The 19,441-nt window shown below is 34.8% G+C and overlaps 1 protein-coding gene and 1 non-coding gene across 2 annotated transcripts in view; both read right to left on the reverse strand.

The window, feature by feature from the left end:
• Window positions 1–16,796, reverse strand: part of ift172 (intraflagellar transport 172) — a 41,100-nt gene extending 24,304 nt beyond the window's left edge. The window contains exons 1-24 of the mRNA XM_041249736.1: window positions 16,564–16,796; window positions 16,194–16,337; window positions 15,596–15,708; window positions 15,164–15,203; window positions 13,949–14,014; window positions 12,726–12,805; window positions 12,295–12,382; window positions 11,756–11,970; window positions 11,195–11,318; window positions 10,257–10,352; window positions 9,796–9,957; window positions 9,542–9,595; window positions 9,250–9,353; window positions 8,473–8,558; window positions 6,216–6,328; window positions 5,934–6,101; window positions 5,570–5,706; window positions 5,156–5,263; window positions 4,402–4,486; window positions 3,925–4,017; window positions 3,657–3,734; window positions 2,851–3,099; window positions 1,713–1,791; window positions 195–315 (exon numbers count right to left, since the gene is read on the reverse strand). Of these exons, the coding sequence (XP_041105670.1) occupies window positions 195–315; window positions 1,713–1,791; window positions 2,851–3,099; window positions 3,657–3,734; window positions 3,925–4,017; window positions 4,402–4,486; window positions 5,156–5,263; window positions 5,570–5,706; window positions 5,934–6,101; window positions 6,216–6,328; window positions 8,473–8,558; window positions 9,250–9,353; window positions 9,542–9,595; window positions 9,796–9,957; window positions 10,257–10,352; window positions 11,195–11,318; window positions 11,756–11,970; window positions 12,295–12,382; window positions 12,726–12,805; window positions 13,949–14,014; window positions 15,164–15,203; window positions 15,596–15,708; window positions 16,194–16,337; window positions 16,564–16,602 (2,642 nt within the window). The 5' untranslated portion in view covers window positions 16,603–16,796. The remainder of the gene's footprint in view (window positions 1–194; window positions 316–1,712; window positions 1,792–2,850; window positions 3,100–3,656; window positions 3,735–3,924; window positions 4,018–4,401; window positions 4,487–5,155; window positions 5,264–5,569; window positions 5,707–5,933; window positions 6,102–6,215; window positions 6,329–8,472; window positions 8,559–9,249; window positions 9,354–9,541; window positions 9,596–9,795; window positions 9,958–10,256; window positions 10,353–11,194; window positions 11,319–11,755; window positions 11,971–12,294; window positions 12,383–12,725; window positions 12,806–13,948; window positions 14,015–15,163; window positions 15,204–15,595; window positions 15,709–16,193; window positions 16,338–16,563) is intronic.
• Window positions 16,797–17,002: 206 nt separating this feature from the next.
• Window positions 17,003–17,074, reverse strand: trnaa-ugc. The gene has a single exon. It is a non-coding gene; the product is annotated as a tRNA-Ala (tRNA).
• Between the last annotated feature and the right edge of the window lie 2,367 nt (window positions 17,075–19,441).

Here is a 19,441-nt window from a genome sequence, read left to right on the forward strand (position 1 = left end):
ACCTACACTATCTCGAGAAAACTCTCGGGGAAGATTGCGCTGCACATTTTAATGAACAGCAACTGAAGTTACTTAAGGAAGAAATTGGCAGTAGTTGTATACCAAACAATACCTGTTTTGCTAATGTTTTTGTTTAAAAATTATAATTGTATCACTTTGTTGTTGAATGAATTGCTAAAAGCAGAGAAACTCACCCAGCTTCTATGTAGTGGTTAATAGCTGCATCCATTTGCTTCTGCTGGACCAGGTAATCTCCCCAGGTCTCTTCCAATTTCACAACATCAGCAGGGAAAGCAGCACGAGCCAATTCCACAGCTTAAAAATAAAACAATAACACTGTTATAGCTGCATGAATAGTTACCTGTTTAAGATATGTAGCTGCTTAAAATGGAAGTAATGTAATCCTCCAACATATTCGATTTGACTATACTATATCATTTTACTGTTCTACTAACATTTGTACGTAGTTTTGATTCATGCCAAGTCACACTTGCAATTTTTTAATTGCTTTTTTATTACCAGCACCTAAGCAATCTATTTATCCAGGTTTGCTGTCACAAAAGGCAGACAGAGTTACAATGAAGTAGGCTAGGGAAATAACTGACCCTCAATGGTGAACACATTAGAATTGAATAATAAAAGTTGAAAAAACAAATGGAGGGCTCAAAATTAGCAGCGACAATTGCTGTGGGCACCTTTCTTAATTGCCTCAATGGCTATCTATTCACTGTAATCACTGGTCAAAATATAATACTAAAACTACATTAAATAACCCTCTTTCAGCATCAGTAATTGAGCTCCCAAGGAGGACAAAAAGGGGTGCAAATGCACCCCAAAAATGCACCATGTGCACTTTGAAGTGTTACTGTTTCCCAAATCAGACAAAGACGTTGTTTGTATCAAAATAAAGGTATGTGGATAAAAATAAAAAATAATACTACGGCTACAACTGTACAATTACTACTAATAATAATGATAACAAAACAACTGCTGGATACATAGGGATGTTCAATAACTCTGATCCATAGACTTTACAAGTCCAACCTTTATTTTACAACGGAGTTGCCAAAGGTCAGGGTGGTAGCCTTTTATCGAAACAAGACCTGTTTTGTAATGGGTCAGCCGATTTCTAGTATGTCCAATAGAAATGCACGGGCGGGGTCATGTAATTATTTCCAGTCTTTTGGATCATTTCAAAATAGCATCTGGTGTGGACTGACATTTTGCGACTTCGCTCGCATCGCTCTTTCCAGTGTGGATGCAGCTTAAGCCAACGAAATACCAATCAGTCACGTCTGCGTGAAGGTTTCTCTTCCATAAGGAACATTTCTATTCATTCTGTTTAACCATATTTTTGTTAATTGAGACATACCATGAGCCAGATTGCAGCAGGGATGAAGAAACATTTGCGCTTATCAACAAATTTGGGCCAACAGTTCAATCCAGAGAAGCTTGGATGGTAGCGTCTGTAACAAGCTGCTTCCTGGGCATTGACAGGCACATTGTGTACTTGCCTGTCACCCATGTCAACCCTGCTTTATCAAAACTAGTGTGACACTAAGTCCTGACCCGGGTAGAGCATGCCAGTGTGAAAGGGGTTTACATGGAACTCCAGTAAGTATGTGGTCAAGCACCTTTGTTTGTCATAATCAACCAATTATTAATTTACTAATACCACACCTTTGCTTCACTCGAGTCACATTACCACTTACCTTTACTGAAGGCAAATCCTTTGCGGTAACACTCCAGAGCCCGTTGGTGATTCCTAATCCTTTCAAACAGGTCTCCAGCCTACAGAGTTACACAAGTATTTTCAACATCACTTCACCAATATTGGATGTTCTTCCAGGTTTTATTTCAAGGCAAGTAACAAAGATCACAGCGAATCTGCTGTACAACATCCCTAAATGTATTTAGTAATATTCATATGGATTACCTGAAACAAGTTTGTTTGAAGAAAAAATGTAATCTTAAACTAAACTAAAAATGTTAAACTGTTAATAGTCAACCCCCTCTGATATTGCTTCAAAGAGAATGCGGCGACATGGTGGCAGTTTGCTGGTTTGATATCAGAAGTTCACTAAAAAACTAGCAAAATAAGCATGTGTAGCTTTCATTAATAAAAGAAAACAAATAAATAAGACACTAAAGTTATAGAACATTGTCATTTATTTTAATGTATTATTTATTTCTGTACATGTAGGCCCACAACAAATTAAACATACAGCACTTAAAGATAATAATGCTGTACTGCATGTTGTTAATACAGGCATTCACTTTTTAGTACCCTCTACTATACTGTACATATACAACTCAGTGTTACAGTAATGTCAAAATTATTTTAAAAATTGCAGTCATATTAAAGCATGGCAGAGCAAAATCTTTCAATATTTACATATAAACTGTCCTATCTAGCTGCTTTATTTTCCAATGTGATTTACTAAAAAATAAATAAACAAAAGCAGTGACAGCAACTTATACGTACACCGTCCAATCTACACGTTTCATCTCCCAAAGGGTGAGATTTATTTGTAAAGTAAAAAGGAATTATCAAAAATTCCTGAAACATATTTATTTGTGGGGCTTCTACCCTCCACCCATTTCTAAAAGCAAAGGTAAAGAGTTTTTTTTTTTCTTTTTCTCTCAATTATCTAACATTTCAGACTTTATGGTTATGTCTAAATATTTATGTTTCGATCTTGTTTTCATTGATTCCTATTTTATTCTGGTTGAAACATTTCAAATGTGGTGATACTATGTAATTAAATATAATCTAAACTCTATTGTATATCTTTTAATAAAAAAAAAAGTTTGGTACTGAAAAAAAAAATCCAATTGCTTAGTGCCTACCCTTTCGTAGAAGTCCCCTTTAATTAATGCAGCAGCAATCCGATTGACAATATCGCTGTTAGCCATGAGCTCATCCCGGTTCATTGCCAGGCGGGCAGCCTTGGCTGGGAGACCCGCCTTCAGATACAGATTAATGGCCCCTGTGTAGTCTCCCTCGTTTTCCTTCACCTCTCCTGCCTTCTCTTCCTGTTTGGTTTCCATGAGCCACTGGTAGTAACTTCTTCTTAAGTTGTCTAGTTCAGGATGTCCCTGAAGAACACCAAGGAATGGTACAGAACAGTTGACTTATAGCCCCAATTATCCAACTACGCTGTTTATGTTAATAATTACTATATTTAATTAGAACACTATATGACCTTGAGTACTAAGGAGAACCACAATTAAAGATTTACAAATCAGTAAAACTACAATTTCCCCAAAACCCAACATGAAGAAATGAAGTCATGGCAAGACATATTAGGTAAGACTTAGAATGACTTTGCTAGTTTGATGTACTTAAAAAGGACACTACTCTCTTTACGGGATATATATACGATTTACTGAAGAGTAGTTAGTAGACAGTACACAAATCACATACTGTTGTACTGGATGGCAGATACACTTGGATCTGGATATTGTTGTTTTTGTCCTTAGGGCCTGAAAGGAAGTATATCCTCTTACTGAAGCTGGCCACCTCTTTTAAGGGTACGTAAGTGTTCATTTGTCGGTAATATGTATATAAATCAGTATGGTGGAGAAACAAAGGATCGCCAGCCTGAATCAGATGGCTCAATTCAAGTATCTTTATAAAACCAATAAGAAAGTACCTTGGCTTCAGCGACAGCAATGCAGTCATCCCACATGTGAAGCTCTTGATACATCTCCATAACTTCATCAATAGCATTCTGCAATAACAATAATAATATTGATTCACAACACTAAGATTCAAAAGCAAGGCATACTGGTGCGAGATCTCTAACATTTCATAGCATTTTATGACTGAATTTCTAATCAGGAAAGAAATTATTTTAATTGACATGTTACTAGAAAATCATGTGTTTACCTTGCAGCTCTTAATTACATGGCAATATTTACCTGCTCCAGATAAAACATTTCTGCCAGTTTATAGTTTTTCTCCAACATTGCAAGGCGAGCTTTCACCTGATAATAATCTGTTCCGTCACCACCCTGAGAAAATGGAAAGATTTTTAATGCAGACGGGATGTCAAATATCTTGTGTTCTCAAAGTTGTTTGTCTACCATTTGAAATGGATAAGGTACAAACATAATGGTGTAGCAGACTCTTGAGAGTGCCCTTGGTACTCCAGCCTCTCTTCTCCAGTGGACAGAAACCCACTGACCTCCAAGTCAGTAACCACCAAGATCCCAAAAACACCAAAAAAGCATACTCATTACAAGGTCAGTTCCCCTGCTGGAATTTGGCACTTGTCACTGAAACGCAGGGGGCTGAAGCATTGAAGAACAGCAACAAAATATAAAAAACATCAGCACCTTACAAACATAAAAACAATCCACCAAAACAGAAAAATAAGTTAAAATGTGGGTACGTACATATTGTTTTGCTATTTGATCAGCAATTTTGTTGGTCTCATTCAGAAATCTGGCTTTAGCGACATCTCCCAGAGCTGCAAAGCACCTACAAAAAAAATTGAAATAACATCAATCCTATGTAGAGAGTTTTTACAGGTTTTACTATATTTTACTATATTTGTAATTACAAAATTAGAGCTATAGATATTGTGAAAAAATAGCCCATGACCTGATCTAATAAGATTCAACAATTTATGGTAAAATAAAATTGTAGTGAAGAATGTTTTTATCAAGTTATATCACAATTTGATAATCTGCTACTCAGTTTATTGTGCTAAAGAATTCCATTACCAAGTTTCATCACAATTAGATACATAGAGTACATGCTTATTTCTAAATCAAAACTAATCCCTGTGCATGGGTGGGAAATAGTACCATGTTGGAAGAATTTGACAACACCAAAAATGTCAATACTCATAAACCTGCTCTTCATTGACAATTCACATTTAATGGCAGTCAATACTACCAGAACAACAACTGCCACACATCTTTCAAGACATTGACATTTGCATTTTGATTAAATGTTTGTTTCACATAGTTTATTAGGATTACTAAATCTTACAATTAAAGTTTTGGATAAGATACACTCATTTCATAAATATTTTAAGGAAGAATTCAAACCTGCAAATTGTTGGTCAGGAGACTATCGGTTCATCTACTTAAGCAAATCCATTTTACTATAGCTATGAATCTGAATATTGAAATTTTCACAAACCTCTCTGCAATGTGCAGCTGTTTAGCTTCCAGTGAGAGTTTGCTCAGTGTTTTCCACATGGCCTCAGTCTCAGAAGACATCTCCAGGGTCTCCAGGAAAGCAGTAGCCCTAAAAAAAAGAATACAGGATTTAAATTACAGATATAGCAGGCTAAATGAGAATTGTGGAACTGTCACTGATAATCTACAAAATGACCAAGAATGGCACTATTTATTTACACAATGTTATAAGTACTAAAGGGACGATAATCCAAATGCCAATGCACAAATGTTTTAGTCCAGGGCAAACATTTTTCTAACATGTCACTATAACATTATAATACCTTGTAATTTTGATCATCTTCTGCAGAAATCATTAAACAACTGTCATGTTAACAATGTTAAAACATGATTTAAAAAAAAAAAACTGCAGTACCTATGATAATCTCCATCATCAATGGCTGTCCCAAACTCTATGAGCCCCTCATCCAGAGTGTAGGAGATGGTGTTTACCCCTTCAGTTACAATCACCTCTGTTTTACCATTGCTTCTCTCTAAGTCTGCTATATCACCCTGTAAATAAATCGAAACATTGGTGCTTCAATTTGACACAAACTATGACTTTCAGTGAATTGTTTTCAGACTTTACAGTACAAATTGGAGTCTCCATTTTTTTTTTTAATTAATTGTTGCTGAGGGAAAGTTTACCAGTGTCCCCATACGCCACTGCATTACTGTAAGGAAGACCCTAAAAACATGCAGAACCAAACAAACACTTGTAAGTAAACTGTAAGTCTCACCTTGAGTGGGAACATGGTCACTCTCTCAGGGCTATCGATATTATACCAGACACAGAGATTACCTCTGTTCTGTGCAACGACCACATCACTGCCAGGAACCCATTGAACATAGGAGCAGTAGTTCAACACAGTTGTCTTGGTGCTGCTAACAATATCATACAGATGTAACTGGAGAAAAGCACAAAGTGAGGTCGGTCACAATAAAAGGCAAAAGAAAATGTGCTGGGCAGAAAAGTAAATTAGATGACTATTGCACGCCTACTTAAAAATGAACCATCTTACCCGAAGCTTCTTGTCCCTAAAGAGTAGCTTATGTCCAGTTTCATTTAGCTCCAGCCAGTCAATTTTAGTGTCATGGCTGATGATTCCCAAGTTAAAGCCTCCAGTAAGATTGACTTAATGAGAAACAAAATCAAACAATTGAAATTGAGTAGGACAGATTAACAAACAGTTGGAATAAATGTCACACTAAATAGAGGTGAAAACCAAAGAACATAAACTCAACTGTAGTAAAATTGAACTTTTACATGCAAATGACAGGTTATCAAATTTTATCTCTCCCTGTACCGAAAAAAATAAATTGCAATGATTATAAATTTAAAGACTAATTCACTATGTAACACAAATTTTGTTCCTGGGTAGTAAGTGTTATTTCCTAATTGCTTATGCCTCAAAAGTATAGAAAATGGCTATTATTCCCCACAAACTTTGCTTTTGTGACCAGGACAGTGATATTTAAAAATATCACTATTTTCAATGGGAAAACGGGCAAATGTGTGTCTTTTCGTTCACATAAAGTCAGAAAAAAACAACATATGAATCCAAATTAACATGTATTTATACTAAAGTAATACAAAAATGACTACAAAAGATTTAGAAGTGAGTAGTTTTTCGAGATTTACGATTATACTGAATACAGTATAAAATAACACTTACTAACCAGGAACAAAAAAATAAATAAATAATTGTTACACGGTGTTATTTGTACAACAAAAGGAAGTAAACACTGCTTTGTTTTTTGTTCTATTGTTACACTTCAAAATGGAAAATGCTGTCATGAGCTCCTCCAAGTCTGAGTTTGAAATCCCACTTACACAGACAAAAGTGTCTGTTGTAAGTGAAAATAGTAGTGAGGACTGTATTTTAGATGTAGAACATAAATGTGGCATTAGAAAAATAAAAATGCAAGAAATAAAGGAATGTGAACCAGTAACGAAAAGTAAAGTTACAAAAGTACAAAATGTAAGCAGCTGTAAACTTGTTTGAACAACGGTTACACGAAAGAAATGGAAAAGGTGAGTTTACAAGTTTCTAATGTCCTATTGATGGAAATTTACTAAGCAAAGATGAAGTGGGTGCTGTTCCTGACCCTGTCCATAAGAAATATGAAATAATGTTTATGTGGAAGTTAATTTATAATTATTAAAACTTTTAATGTTAATGTGTAATTATGTTAATGTATAACTGTATTTCTGATCTTTAACAATATGACATGCTAAACTGAAAACGCAAGCCTTTTTCCAAGTGTTATGCTTGAAATCTGTAAGGCTATAATTAAGTAATTGTTTAAATGATTGTTGTATAATAAAATGGTAGGCACTTTTCTGCTGAATTGTTATGAATGTGGTTTTGTTGATTAATTAACAGTTTTCTGTGGATTGTAGCATAAATTGTGGATTAGTTCGTCACAAAATATGTGCCTCTCACTCCCCTACAAAGCTGCCCAGCCATTTTTATAATTAACCAAAGGGTGATATCACAGAAATGTTTTAAGCACAGTTAATTCTCTCAACCCCTTCAACACCCTTTCTTTCCTGTCATGAACCAGCCACCTGGTTCCCATATTGACTAACATGCTTTGCAGTCAGTGCTTTGATCCAATCACACTGCCGACTTGAAATGACCTAGTTAGTCCACATGTACTGTAACAGACCACCTGAAAGTAGGCATGCAAACAGATATAATTTGAAATAAAATACACGTTTGCTACATGTGCTTCTTCAAAACCAGAACATATCAGATCTGCATAAATCAGCAAGAACGTTTTTTTTCTCAACACCACAGCTAACTATAAAAACAAGCAGGAGGATAGATACAGAGTGAATTTCAGTTAATTAGCCACTAACTGGACAAGGTTTAGCTGATGGTGCTCAATTCTGTTTGTTCTCAACATTTCTGTCAAAAGGTAATTTTGCAATTCAAAGATATTTGCAGCACAAGCAGTTATTTAGCAGATTTTCAAAGTTATATTACTGTGACACAAAGTCACCATAAACATACATTTATCACTTTTGAGGTGTTTGTTGTGCCAGGATTATCCAAGTAAAATAAATGTCAATTTATGCTCTCTACTGCAAAGTTAGAATTAGATGTTTCAACTGAAACAAATAAATTGCTTTTCCATTCTCTTGTCAGCTTCTACATTTTGAACAGGTCAAATTATTACCTTTTGCAATTCATGCCAGTTATAAAAGCTGTATTTTTTTTCTAAACAAAATTACTTGATTTATTTTCTTGTACCTCACACCAATGAACTTACCAATTGCAATAGTCTTGATATCAATAAGATAAGCCAGCTTTTTGTTGTCTTCCACTCCTCTCTGTTTTCTCTCATTCAGCCGAACACTGCAAAAAGAAAAAAAAGGTTAAAAACAGAGATATAAATAAATCAGTTGCCCTAAATCCTTTAAATAGGAACATGTAAATTCCAACCTCATTAAGTCCTAGTTAGTCTTTTAATTAGAAAACACAAATCTGAACATTGACGAAACAATACCACACACAGCTGGCTTTATAGACCACGTTAACAATATGAAAAAGTAGTCCACGATTAGTGTTAATGATAAGGTGGTCCAAGATATGTATTATTATAAAATGTGTTTTTGTGATCATATCTAAAATGATCTCTTACTGTGCCGGGGATAATCAATAATAAGAGAGGCATTTATCTCCATCCAATTTGTTTCTTACTAGTTTGCACTTTGATTCATAAACAGAGTACAGCTGACCCTTTAAATCTTACAAATCACAGTCCCTACACAAGGAAATAAAGCCTAACAGTGCTATCTGCTGGAACACTGCATAAGTTTAGCCCAATGCGTGTCTTTGCCCACTTATTATACTAAATAAATAAATAAATAAAAACATTACATTTTCCTTTTATCCAGAAAGAGGTTCTCTTCCGAAAATGAACACCCAAAAACACCAAACATAAGAATCATGCTAGAAGGACCAGATGACAGTATAGAATGAGGGTCCATATGCTAAGGCACAGGATTTGGCATTTTATGTTTTAATATGAAAATAAATTGCAAACCTGATGAGATGTGGGTTCATGAATTCCGTTCGAACAGATCCTAGGATTTCATTGTTCCCATATTCTATCATTGTCAACTCCCCAGCATTGAAGACCATGCACACCTAACAAATATAATGCAATACACTTATATATCCAATTTAATAAATATGGAACAAAAAAATTAATTGGAAAAGGAGCAATGGTTATTCAAAAGATAAGTCTGTTTCATTAAGAAAGTATAGACGATACTGTTGAAAACATTAATAGATGTTTGCAAGGTTTCACATTTGAAAGGTTCTGATTCTCTTACATTTTCGTTTTCAAAGAAAAACTTCTCATTTCCTCCAGACCCCTGCCATGCCACCTGTCAAAGAGAAGTACAAGTTTATTTATTAAACCTAAAATAAGAAGTTATCTGCTTGTAAAGTTCTACTATTCTCATAATATTAAAAGTTGCAAGTCCAGACACTCAGTTTTTAACTTTTGAGCAGTCCTTTTATTACAACCCAAACTGATTAATGAAAGATAAAGCATCTCTCTTTTTTTCAAATGTATGAACATTACCTCACTCAGTTTGTTAGTCCCCAGATCTCCCAGAAGCAATGTGTCCGAGGTATGGGCCACTAGGTATCTATCCTTTCCCATAATCTTAACTTCATCAATCTGATAACCATAGTGTGACTTCAAAACCACACGGGTTCCAGTTGAGAGATTCTTCACAATCACCTGGTGGGCAGAAACTAAAAATGTACCAACACTTTTCCCACACACAGAATATATAAAAATGTAAACAACTGCAACATAAGCTTCTACGATTTTACCATTATACATTATCAGTGGACATTATGAAGCTCAAAATCATGCAGATAAAAAAAGATTCAAACCTTGTTGTTCAACTGAAATATGTGCAAGTAGGAAAATAATAATAATAATAATAATAGTAATAATAATAATAATAATAATAATAATAATAATACAGTTTTAACAAGCTGCAAACTAAACAAGTCTGTTTAAAAACACCTTACCTGACTGAGTCCCACGTAAGTCATTTCAAATTTATTTTTATAAATGCTTCTGCGAAGGCAGCAATCAAACTGTTCCACTCCTCCACACAATGTACCCTGCGTGAAAATCAAAGTTGGCAAATCATCAGCAAAAAAACCAAACATAAATACATAGGGGCCGATGTACTAAAAGTTGTGCATGCACAAATATCAAAATTGTGACATGAAAGAAAGGGTGCAAATTCGTAAGGACAACATTACGCCTCTGCAGCAAGATGCTTCAGGGAATATGCAGATAGGTCATTAGCATCTCATTGACCTCTGAGATGCTCCTGATTACATATGCAGAAAGGAAGCGCCTGTGCAAAATGATATGTACTAAAGCGAGCATTTAATCGCTCCATTAGTTGCACATGCTTAACTTTGCGTTGTGCACTTTCGCAGTTCAAATTAAATACGCACCCGCATCTATTTGTGCTTTTCGTCTCTTAGTACATAGGCCCAACAGAAGTTAGCTGATGTTCTTAATTAGTTTCTTTTTCATTGAATGTTTATGTTTTGGCTATGATGTCAAATGAGTGTAGGTAAGTAGTACATATAAAAAATGAAAAAGTTTATATTTCTATTAACAACTATGCACACACAGCAACATTAAAACACCACATAAGCACATTTTGCGCTAGACAGAATTGAACATATCGCAGCTTCATCTGGTAGGGGCCCCTAGTAAATGGCACATTGTGTACATTTCACCACTGATGGGTGGCATTTACAGATATTTCCAAAACAAACAGGTGTATCATTCATTGTACATCGTTTAGCAGATCTATGATTTGCTGATTTGGAAGGGTGATCTTCAAATCTACAACATGCTAACTATCGATGTGGTGATATATTGCAACTGCAATAGCATTTTAGATTAAATCTGCCCCGAAGATTATCTGGCAATGAATACTGACCGCACACAGTCTTGATCCATCTTTCTTCCAAGATAATGCTGTTATTGTGTAAAGATTGGCTATTTCCTTGGGTTTTGCTTCCTCCCAGGCACCTCTACGGGGACTCCAGTTGAAAACCCTTAGTCTGGAAAAAAAAAAAAAAAGGACCTGCTACAGTAAGCATTATAACTGAAATAAACAACTCAATGCATCCTCAACTTACATGCAGACATAATGATAAAACTTTAAACAAAGTATTTTAATTTAAATGGGGGGGTGGGGGGTGGCGAGGGACACATAACACACATCTGACTAAAATACAAAATAAAATAACTCCCTCTCTATAATGCACATATTGTGAAACAAATATGTAACTTTCCGTGAATTAACCATGCATAAATCACCATGTAATCAACACTATAGTTTTTTAACAGCGGTACTGTATTTATTGTAGAAATACTCCATGAATCACTAGTATAGGGAATTGGGGGCATGCTGTAGGAGCGTTATATCCGAGGTGCGTTATAACCAAGAGCCTTATAGCAAGACTTGGAAAGAAAGAAGTCACTGCAACTGCCTGACCTGTCATAACTTCCAATGACCACAGACTGGCCACTTGGGCTCGTGGCTGCCACAGTGAACTCTTTTTCTGAAACATCCCGGCTGTAGTCAAATGTTTGGATCACATGGCCCTCTTTCCCATGCACCACAATCTTCTTATCACACCCAGCAACTATGATGCTGCTGGCAGCCCATGCCAATGAATACGGTGGGCAAGAGTGAGTGAACAGTTTACCCTACAATACAGATAGTAAAGAAAGAAATTTGTTAAGTGACTGACACTAAATAGAACATCTAGGTGGAAACAATATAACATATATCCCTGACAATGTAAGTTAATAAACAGATCAAATAGTTTGTGCTAAAACAAAACCCTATTTATTTTTTTATAGTTCCTGTTGATCTATTTAAAAGTGTCTAAATGTAGGATATATAACTCAGTGAAGTGACCAATTTTAAAAAAGTCTCTGTTTTATTTTTATTTTTTTTCAATTAAAATTTATGATTCATTTAAGACCCCAGACATTCCTGTTGTACATTTAAAAGAGAAATTAACATACCTGAGATTCCCCAGATCCTTCATCATCAAAAAAATAGCGCACAACAGTGCCATCGGCATGACCAGAGAGGATTCCCTTTCCAGATACACTAAAAGGAAGACATTTAAATAATAATAATAATAATAATATACTTATGACATGTCTTTGACATAGTGATCACATAGCATATTTAAATTTAACAACTTGAAGTGCTGCTGGCAATAACATTGGAAAACTGACCTAATCACCAGCTAATCTTATTATACAAGGTTCTCATGTCACGACCATGTATAAGACTGTAAAACATACGAAGTATAAAGGAAAATTATCGTTCACTATACACAATAAGAAAAAGAAGAAGAAGAAGAAACTGTCATAATACCAGCCTGAGCCAGGGCGAGCACAACATTTTTTCCTTTTGATATTGTATAAAGTGTGACCAGGATACTTACTTTGATGTCAGAGAAACCACATAGGACTCTGTTCCATATATCGTGGAGGACTTATTGGATTTAATATTAGCAAGACGAACCTGGAAAAGTTATGTGCAATATTTACAGAAAACAAAACAAAAAAGTCATAGATGGTGCATAACAGAATATTGTTGTTGTGGTGGTAAATTGCACTACTCGCATTTAATGATAAATGAGTATAGTTCAATGTTTTCTTTACTGTTTCATTTTTGCTCCTACCTTTTACAAAATGGATGGCAAGTTTCATCATAATATCCACTAGGTGGCTCCTAATGACCAAGTGCTAAGGTTAACTGCTCTAAGAAATCTTACATAAATTTGAGAGGATATTTGTGTGTATGTGTGTGTGTGTGTGTGTGTGTGTGTGCAGGGTATACTGCGCATATATATATATATATATATATATATATATATATATATATATATATATATATATATCTATATATATATATATATATATATATATACATTATATATATACATAATATATATATAGATATATGTCTATATAATATTCACAGAGTCGTATGTATATTATACCACACAATATATATATATGTGTATATATAATCTATATGTAGGTGTGTGTATATATATATATATGTGGTGTGTGTATATATATATGTGTATACACACACACCCACATATATGGTGTATATGTACATATACATGTGTATATCATATATATATATATATATACACACACACATATATATATATATATATATATATATATATATATATATATATATATATATATATACATATATATACATATACACACACACACACACACACACATATATAAACATACACACACACACACACACAGTGTTATTTTACAAATTCTAAGATTAAAATAATGTGCGTATTGTACTTTCCGTTATACAAAGACATTGGGGAAAAGTAGATTAACCTATTATGCCTGACTATTTATTTAGATAGGTCAACAAAAAGAAGTCTAAATATTGCAGTGCAACAGTAGGCCATATTTCCCACTGAACAATAACCTTAGGGCATGACTAATTTAGTAAGGTCAGAAAAAGCCATTTTAAATCAAACTTTCTGTTGGCATTACTGCTTTATATCCCTTTTTGTTATAAATTATATTTACATTCATATGGCATGTTCTAAAATACAGTTTAAACAAAGCTCAATAGAAGGTAGAAAATTCAGACCAGTACTGGGACAGTATGACATACCTTTCCTTCAGCCAATCCAAAAACAATAGCATTTTCTGCAGGCCACAGCAGACAGATCACTGCACTCTGCAAAACAGAGTTAATATGGATAATTTTCATGGTGAAAAAACAACATATGTATTTGGATCCTTGGATTAAATTGCAATAATGTTGATGCTATCCTTACAGCGGCTTTTACAAAGTACACATTGACAAAAACTAAGATAACTTATTTATTTAATAACATATACCATCACAGTTGGTGTTTGTTTTGCTAAGTAGTACTTTTAGTCAATGTAGAAGGGTAGCGTTGCGGTCAGGCAAGCTAGCAGCAGAAGTAATAGCAGACGCAGAGGCAGGAGACTACAGTTAAGCATTTCTGCAACCTTTTATTATTTAACAAATTAAATAATATCAAACAAAAAAAAAAAAATCAAGTTAATGCTATCTAAATGCAGGGACACAGAACATAACTTGCTGCTCTTAGTCTTTCTTGAAACTAAACCCAGGAGCAGTCCGTCAGCTCCTCTTTAATATCATGTGTCCAGGCCTAAATGACAATCAATAAATCAATTAGAGCCTGGCCACATTCTGCATATGTTTTTGCAGGGATGGGATTTAACCAAATTATCCATATTCTAATTAAAAGTTATTTATATAAAACAAACAAACACACACTACATACTATATTTAAATCGCTAGCTAAAGAGTAATACATAAATTCTTTGGCCAGCTGTATAACAAATTGTGCTTATTTTTATGTTTTAGACACAGTGTACAAGCTCACTAAAATGTCTTTTTTTTCTCTATTACCAGTTTGTCTCAAAAGCTAAGTAAATGTGAGGCTTGTAAAATTGAAGCATTGGCTAAGTTTACAGAAAAAAAAGAGATAGCACGCTATGATTGTACTGTTATTTTTCCTGAAAAATATCCACCTGACTTGGGTGTCATTTTATGGCACTGTCCTACCCCTGGCCTACAACTCTCCAAAATCTAGAAAAGTATAAAAATGATGATGTTATCAGGACATCGGAATTCTAGATGAAGTACATTTCATTCCGAGTGTTTAAAAATCATTGTAAACTTATTTTTGGTTTTAATAAAAACAAAAAATATGGGTCCTAAAATACAATACAGAATGCATTAATCTATCACACAAAACTAGCCTATACAGTAATAAAGCAAAAAAATAAAGACAATTGCACCCAATGTACTGAAAATGTCTTACTAACTTACCGTCTGCACAAATTTATTGCAGATAACCTTCTTGTCACCCCTGTAATAAAATGTTTTAATAAATTAGTTATACAGTTTAAACTGAACAAAAAAACATGACGAACATTAGGCCCAGTGGCTTCTATATACCGGTACGTAAAGTACTTGCATATGCTCAACTAGTGAGCAAATAAAAAGATTTACCAGGAGATCTTTCTTCAGTTCTTAACACAAATTTCAATTTATTAACTGGAATACAATGTTTCACTTCCATGGTAGCACTGTATAACAAGGCTAACTTAAAAAATAACTTTCTATATGTGCATAGAGGAACTGCAAAAGTGAAAGGGAAAAACAGGTTAGCCTAATTTGGAAAAACTATGGACCTTCATCTTAAATTATAACATTTATTTTATGCTAGTAAATGTTATAAGAAATATAAAAAATCCTTACCATTCCTCTCCAATTTTGTAAACATAAATTACATTGTCAGTTTGTCCAATGGCAATTTTGGTGGAGTCAGGGGAAAATGCCATGGTTTTCACCCCATAGCTTTTCTTTCCATACTACAAAAGGAGAATATTATAAGCATTGTTTATATAATATATCCAATTACAACATTTGTATACAGAAATAAAATTACTTCATTATATTATATAAAAAGCATCACTGCAGTTTTTACAGTTTATATTTGAGTGTATACCACAGTTGCCTCCTAACTTACAGTCATGAAGGCCTGATCTCATTATTTATCAATCCTTTGACCATTTCCTTATCCTATTCATACAAGTTAAAACAGAATGTATATACACCTTGTAATTTGAAATATGTTTATGTACAGCCAAATCATTAATACATTGCTTGTATTTTTTAATTGGTATACCAGTTGCTATTTACTTTCCCTTAGAAATATTTGCACGCAGGAAAGTTAGATATCTGAAAACTAATGCAAGTTTGTATATTTAAAAGGAAATAAAGCTGGGTCACCACCACAACTATGCTAACCAAACGCGTCGGTAGGGTTTTAAAGTAAACACGGTCATCTCTCTACCTTAGAATCTGCAGGTTTGGTAGAGAACTTGTCCCTCCTTTCTCCTTGTTCATCATAAAGCAAGACCACTCTGTCTACAGTGCAGACTGCAAATTTCCCATTATTAGGAGACCAGGCCATGCAAGTAACTTTGGCTGCTCCATCCTGTAAATAAATAAGAACATGACATAACAATACATAGTGGAAATAACAACCAAAACCAACACAAACACCGTCATATGTATAACAGGCGTTGCTACGACTACTTTGTCAATACCTTTGATGCGTTTCATATAACTGAACAGAAATGGTAAACGTGAAATTCGTTTTACTAATAATATCTCAAAAGCTTTATTGCGAGACTTGACAAATACTAAAAATACAAACTTACTTGTGGAGTTAGAAGAGTCTTCAGATGCTTGAGTTGCATTGCTATTCTTACGCATTAAACATTCACCAGACAATAGCAAAACGAACCCAAAAAACATTAACAACTTATTTGAATACAGTTGTTACAAAAAAAAACAGCGTTTTTTCGATTTTCTGATAGTTATTTAAAACGACAGTTTGCTGTTGTGTTTTCGTTGTCGGTTGCAGACATTTCGAGAAGCGTCATGGTTCTCCCTAGTAACCATATACACAGAGACTGATGACGACACCACACAGAAAAAACGTCGCAATTGTGGTGATGCGTGATGATGTATACCTCAGAAATCGTTTTCGTTTTGAGTTGCTCCAGAAACTCAGGAATATTGTTCATTTTAATAGTATGTTTATTATTTGTTTAACTTTATACAACATATAGTTATTTATTTAAAAAAATAATGGAGTGGAGATGCCGGGGATTGAACCCGGGGCCTCATACATGCAAAGCATGCGCTCTACCACTGAGCTACATCCCCTAGCTAATTAAACATACTTTCGTTGCTATTATTAAGTAGGCATGTCACAGTTCCGTGCAATGTGTTCTTACCTTTTTTTGTTTACCCGGTTTCAGACTAAGTATGGAGTGAGATTACTGTAAAAATACGAGAGTGGTTCTATTCTGTGCGCGCTCGATTGTCTTTTAATTAAAATCTATTCTCTGCTCACTCTTGAATTTTAACAGTAGTTTCTAACTCAAAAAATCCACAAATGTGTAGATCAGGCAGCCTCCCGATCGATGAGCATTGAACTCAAACATGGCGGAAAACCAAGTACCAGCTACTTCAGCCTAAGGTACAATTGGATTTCATTACGGTTTATGTGTTCCGTAAGTGTACATAACGGAATTTTATTTTAGTGTTTAGAAAGAAAATAAAAATCATTGTTTGAACCGTGAACTTTGTCGCTGAGGCCACTGGTTTGGACAAGCATCAGCCAACATCAGTTATACTAGTATCCTTAGGAAATTATATATATTGTCCTGACCTTTATATCATGACATCCAGATATTTGCCTAGCAAACTGTGGTCTGAAAGGAACCAGAGGCTAAGTAGTGCAGAGAACACAGCGCTTTCACATGTGCAGTGATAGTGGTCCCTAGATTGACGCTGGGGTCTAGCTCATCCTTCAATTCAGCTATGAGGTCAAGGATGACCTGCGGAGTGAGACGATAAAGCTTCAGCACCGCATCCTCCAGCATCCCAAACAAAGTGACCCTGTGGCCCTTCTCTATCGAATGTGTTCATGTCTCTTTTCAATAACAGCCAAGTGTCGCCACATCAGGAAGTGTACCACAGCAGCCACCCTGAAGCCAATGACAGGTCTCTGCAGGTGTGTGCTTTTATACAGCTCTCTATTACTCACTTCTACAATGGTTTGCACCTTGTAAGATATACAACTTGCTTACTTAATGCCCTTGACCAGATTTGGTCTAATTTCCCTAATGTGATGCATGATGTGAGACAAAGCCTATTAACAGTTAGCATCTGTGTTTCTTCTCACTTCACCAAGGTCAGCAGAAACCCAGATAACAAGAAGTTACACTTAAGAACAACTTGATATGATATGAGTTTTGCTAAATCTCACAGACAGCAAAGCGCTACCCCCACGCATCACAAGGTCAAACGACAAGGCTGGTGATTGCAAACTGCTGGTCTAAACCAGCTATGTGTTACTTATAAGAGTTCATTAATCCTGCGTTGATTCAGAGCTTACATTAAACACAAGAAAATCACACACTGTTCAGAGATAGTTTCAATGATCTCTCACTTTGCCATTTAAAGGGGCACACAAGCAAAGGTTGCATAATGGAAAGGAACAAACATCTAATGAAACAATAAGAGCTTGTGCTATTTAACTGGAACAGAACCATGTGTACACCACCCAGCACAGGGTGTATATTTGTCAGAAAAAAGCCTAAGTGTTCCATTTGTATAGTGTGTTATTATTTTTACATAGCAGAGACTGAGTTTTATTTTATTTTACTGTAATAGAAAATGTGGATCATCCAAAGCTGCTAGTGTTATCTGATTCCACTTGGTGCATTACTAACAGGGAAAATAAGTCCCTTGTTTCAATTGGGAAAACCTATACCTGATCATTCCCTCCTGTTTTTATGTTTGCATCTTCAGCAGTAATAAATGGTTGCTATAATACTTTCTCACTTTGCCAGACATCACAAAAATATCTTATTTATTTATTATTTATTTATTTATTTACCTCATTTATGAATTGCCCACCACTTAAAAAAAAACAGGGTTTTGATTGTACAAAAGAGCAATACTTATCTGCACAAGCAGCTACACAGCTGATGTATTACTATTCATGTGCTCAACCTCCAGTTATACCACTGCGTCTTCTTCCACCAAAAGTCTCCGTTGGTGGATATGAGTTTAAAAGAGAAATCATGTGGCAACCCTTCAGAGTTTAACTTACTTATGTGTTGATATTTTATTAGTTAATTAGTTATGGATTTTTTTAATATGTCTGCTATGTCTTTTCATCTGCCTTATTTTCTTTCTATTTTTTTCCTTCTATAAGAAACCAAAAAAAAGTAATATTTTCATATTTTGTTTAATTTGTATAAGTTGCTTTGGATAAAATTGTCTGCTAAATACTACTACAACTACTACTACTACTACTAATAATAATAATAATAATAATAATAATAATAATAGCAACTGCTGACGTTGAGTCCTTCTCCTGATAAAAATTACGGAAGTGCAGGCCTAAAGGCTGGTGTTGATCCACAGGGCCTCTAGTTGAGATGAAGAAGGTGAAGATGAAGTAGGGAGAGGGAGACAGAGATCATGTTCTTCTTGAAGCAGCACTTCTTAAACAACTTT

The sequence above is a fragment of the Polyodon spathula genome, chromosome 5 (genome assembly GCF_017654505.1).
Source record: "Polyodon spathula isolate WHYD16114869_AA chromosome 5, ASM1765450v1, whole genome shotgun sequence".
Taxonomy (NCBI): domain Eukaryota; kingdom Metazoa; phylum Chordata; class Actinopteri; order Acipenseriformes; family Polyodontidae; genus Polyodon; species Polyodon spathula.